Source organism: Tupaia chinensis, unplaced genomic scaffold (assembly GCF_000334495.1).
Source record: "Tupaia chinensis unplaced genomic scaffold, TupChi_1.0 Scaffold144586_1, whole genome shotgun sequence".
In the NCBI taxonomy this organism is placed as follows: domain Eukaryota; kingdom Metazoa; phylum Chordata; class Mammalia; order Scandentia; family Tupaiidae; genus Tupaia; species Tupaia belangeri.
Window position 1 is genome coordinate 33,047 of NW_006204446.1, and position 4,047 is coordinate 37,093.

Here is a 4,047-nt window from a genome sequence, read left to right on the forward strand (position 1 = left end):
CTTGTAAAATGAAATGAAAGAAAATATCCACAAGTCTAATTTCTCCTAATTTAAAAACTTATTAACTGAAGAAGATGGACAAAGAAACATGCACTCTCTTATACTGTTGATGGGCATAAACAATATGGAAGAAGTTTTAGGCAATGAATGACAAAGTATATGAGGCTATTAAATGTACCTCGATGTCAGAAAACATTCACCTATGTGTTTCCTGTAGTTAAATATCACTGGTAAAATACCAGCACCATTTAAAAATACATCAAGGAGTTGAATTTAGAAATTATAGCTCATCTGTGAAGAGAACATTAAGTAAAAACAAAATCATAGAAAGGGGCCAGCAGGTGACATGGTGGTTAAGGTGCTAGACTTCACATGACTGAAGGTTCAAGTCCCAAAGTCCTGGTGGCTTGAAATGCATGCCAGGCACATGTGCATGCATTCGCAGAATCCCAAGAGGAGAGTAAAGAAGGGATGGCGATGCGGCCATCCTCCCTGGGGGAATGATTTCTCACTTTCTGTCTTCATCTCTCTCTGTTTCTCCAGCAGGAGAGGGCAAGCACACATGCTCTATGGCAAAAATTAATTAATTAATTAAAGAAACTTCATAGAAACCTTTGGGGCCAGCAGGTGGTGAAGTGGTAAGGTGCTGGACTGCCACATGGCCAACCACAGTTCTAGTACCAGACCTGGTGGCTTGAAACTCACATCAGGCATGTGTACAAGCATGCCCCAAATTCTGAAAGAATGGATTGCAGCATCGCCATACTTTCTAAGGAGTGATTTCTTGCTTTTGTCTTTCTGTTTGATGAGTGCATGTGTCCTATAGCAAAAATCTCTCCCTCAAATAAAAGAAGAAACCATTAAAATTTGTAAAGATACAAGAAAGACCTATTGAAGTGAAAATATACCAGAATGAAATAAATGCATTGCATTTCTTTAAGTATTAATTACTTATGTACATGTTTCAAATATATCACAATATTTTTGTCAAATGGCGGGATTAGGAGTGATTTAAAATTTTTCCCTACCAATATTCTTTAAAAGACTATAATATATGTATAAAGATAAATGTTTAAAATAAATGAAAACAACTAATCTCTAAATATCTTGACAAAATATTAGAAAAGTAAAGAAGGAATTGTAATACCAAGTCCAAAAACACAATCAAGGTATTCAGGTCCTATCATAATACTTGTGTATATTATGAGGGTAAACAGGCACTATCTTCACAGATAGTCACTTACTAATAAATCAAGAAAGAAAAAGACGTTAAACCTCCCATATCCTTTGGCCATTCAATTATACTTTCAACAATATTTATTTAAGAAATAATACTGAATATAAGGTTTATGCATCATCTTCTTGGGAGCTTTGCCTTCAATAAGAAAAAGGAAACCCAGATGTTAAAAAATGAAGCAGTAAACTGAAATATCCAGATATCTAGAATAAGTACAGATATAGAAACACACACACACACACACACACACACACACACACACACACACATATATATTTCATTCTATCCTCACATCCAGCCCATCAATACAGTAAAACAATAAACAGAAAGGAAACTAATTTAGAAGAATATTTAATGACACGAAAGGAAGTTCAAGAATATTCATTTATACATCTATATCTATATTATATATTCATGTGTGAAAAAGCTGATATTTAAACAGTATATACATTAAATTCACAAATATATATAACACATGAAAAATATTAGACAGGTACAGAAGAAAATGTTTCAGGAGTGTATGTGTGGTCAATAGAAATGATTACCAGTAACTTCAATTTTGTTATCTTGTCTGCTTTGTGATTTTTTTTTTTCCTGCCATGAAGTTGAAGTATTTTTCTTGCAATGGGAAAAGGGACAGGAAGTGGGCACAGGGAAAGGGAGTGATAAACAGTGTTTTAATTACAGCAAAACAACCAAGGACAGCAAAATACCTTTCACAGCCCATCAAACAGGCTAGCACTGTGCACTTGCATATGCACGCCCTAGCACAGACACATACATACAGGTGCAACACTCACACACATGCATGCCGGTATCCGTACATACACACACACACACACACACACACAAGTATCCACACATACACACACACACACACCAATTACAGTGATGACCAAGAGACTATGCAGGGGAAATGGGCATACACTTTTTACTAGCTGCGCTGGCCGGTGCAAGTGCCAATTACAGTGAGACCAAGAGACTATGCAGGGGAAATGGGCATACACTTTTTACTAGCTGCGCTGGCCGGTGCAAGTGCAAATCAGTACATCGCTTGTGAAGGGGGCCATTTGGCAACACACAGGAAAAGTCTGTAAAATGTCTACATGTGGATCCTGCAAGTCCACAGTTAAGGAGACCATCCGGGATGCTAGCAAGGATTTGGCTTGACAAGGACAGATTCACTCATCAGAGCACGCAGCGTTGGTTTTAAACTCGAGGAAAGAACTAGGCACCACCTGAATGTCCAACGATGCAGGAATGATTACAGAAATGTTAAGGGCCACTGGAGCACTCTGCAGGCACTGAAGATGACGTTTCATAAGCCTGTTGAATAACACGGAGAGAAGTTCAATGGGTTGATTTTTGTTTGGTTTCAGTTGCTGAAAAGCAGGTTAAGAAACACCACATACACGAACCATTCAATAGTATAACAGTGTGTGTGTTAAAAGAGAAGGTGGGGGCAGGGTGAGGAAGGGCAAGAGGGAGAGGGAGAAGAGAGAAGAGGGAGAGGGAGGGAGGGAGAGAGGGAGAAGGGGGGGAGGGAGAGAGGGAGAGAGAAAGAGAGAGGAAGGAGAGAGCCTGGAAAAATAGCACACCAAAAAGGTAAAAGTGGTTCTCTCTGGGTACTAGGATCTTGGGGAGCATGTACTCTCTTGGTTACCCCTCATCTGATGTCCTTCTCCTTTCTGATGTTTCTACCATGAAATTATATCACTTTTGCAGTAAACAAAGAGAGAGAGAAAATGCTTTTTAAACCAAACCACAGGGAGAAGAGGCAGCCTTTAACCTATGAAATGGCACAGATTAGTAAGATTATTCACAACGCCCTTGGTGGGGGTGGGGGAGGGCGAGGGAGAGAGGAAAGGAAGCTGGAGAGAGAAGAGGAGAGGCAAAAGGTGGGGAGTGGGCAAAGAGGGACAAGGAAAGCAGGATAGAGAAAGACGGAGGGAGGGAGGGAGGGAGGGAGGGGAGAGAAAAGTGAGGGGAGGAAGAGGAGAGGGGAAAGGAAAGAGAGGAGAAATGGAGAGAGAGAGAGAGAGAGAGAGAGAGAGAGACCTGCACTCCCAATACAATACACTGCTGGTGGGTTGGGGGGATGCGGGGGTTGTAAACCGGGTGGGAGCCAAGGTTTGGCTCTGCTGGCTGGCTCACTCCTGGGATATCTTCATCGCAAGGTGGCCTCTTCGTCGGTGTCGTCCTCGAAATCCTTGACGTCAGCACTGGTGGACTGCCTGGCCCAGGCTCCCCTTTCGGCCTCTCGTTCTTTATGCGACTTGAATCTCCCGACGAAAATTTTGCGGTAGTTCAGGAACATGCCATTCATCGCATCAATGGCCCGTTCCGCAGACTCCTGCTTCTGGAAGTGGACGAACCCGTAGCCCTTGGGCCCCTTCTCGTCGCAGGCCACTTTGCAGGAAAGGATGTTGCCAAACGCCGAGAAGATGTTGTACAACGCCTTGTTGTCGATGGTCTTGCCCAGGTTCTTGATGAAGACGTTGCCCACCCCGCTCTTGCGAAGCGACGGGTCCCTCTGGGACCACATGATGCGCACTGGTCTACCCTTTATGACATCAAAGTTCAAGGTCTCCAGGGCCCGTTTGGCGTCCACCGGTTGCTGGTAGTTGACATATGCGTAGCCCAACGAGCGGCGAGTGATCTTGTCCCTGCAAATGCGGATGGAGAGAATGGGCCCAGCTGGGCTGAACTTCTCATACAGCATTGCCTCGGTCACCTCAGGGTGCAGGTCGCCCACGTACAGCGAGGCCATGGGAAAGTCTGGGTTCCCTTCGGAGCCTCCGCCAGACTCC

The 4,047-nt window shown here is 43.2% G+C and overlaps 1 protein-coding gene across 2 annotated transcripts; it reads right to left on the reverse strand.

The window, feature by feature from the left end:
• Positions 1-2,209: 2,209 nt before the first annotated feature.
• On the reverse strand, positions 2,210-4,041 carry PABPC1L2A (poly(A) binding protein cytoplasmic 1 like 2A). 2 transcript variants are annotated; one of them, XR_337182.1, is made up of 2 exons: positions 3,296-4,041; positions 2,210-2,563 (listed from the first exon to the last, which is right to left on the reverse strand). XR_337182.1 is itself a non-coding variant. In XM_006167175.1 (2 exons), the coding sequence occupies exon 1, from the start codon at positions 4,005-4,007 to the stop codon at positions 3,405-3,407; it is 603 nt and encodes a 200-aa protein (XP_006167237.1). In that variant the 5' UTR covers positions 4,008-4,041; the 3' UTR covers positions 2,210-2,563; positions 3,392-3,404. The 2 variants fall into 2 exon arrangements, 1 of the variants encoding a protein (XP_006167237.1); XM_006167175.1 differs by having other exon boundaries at positions 3,392-4,041.
• Between the last annotated feature and the right edge of the window lie 6 nt (positions 4,042-4,047).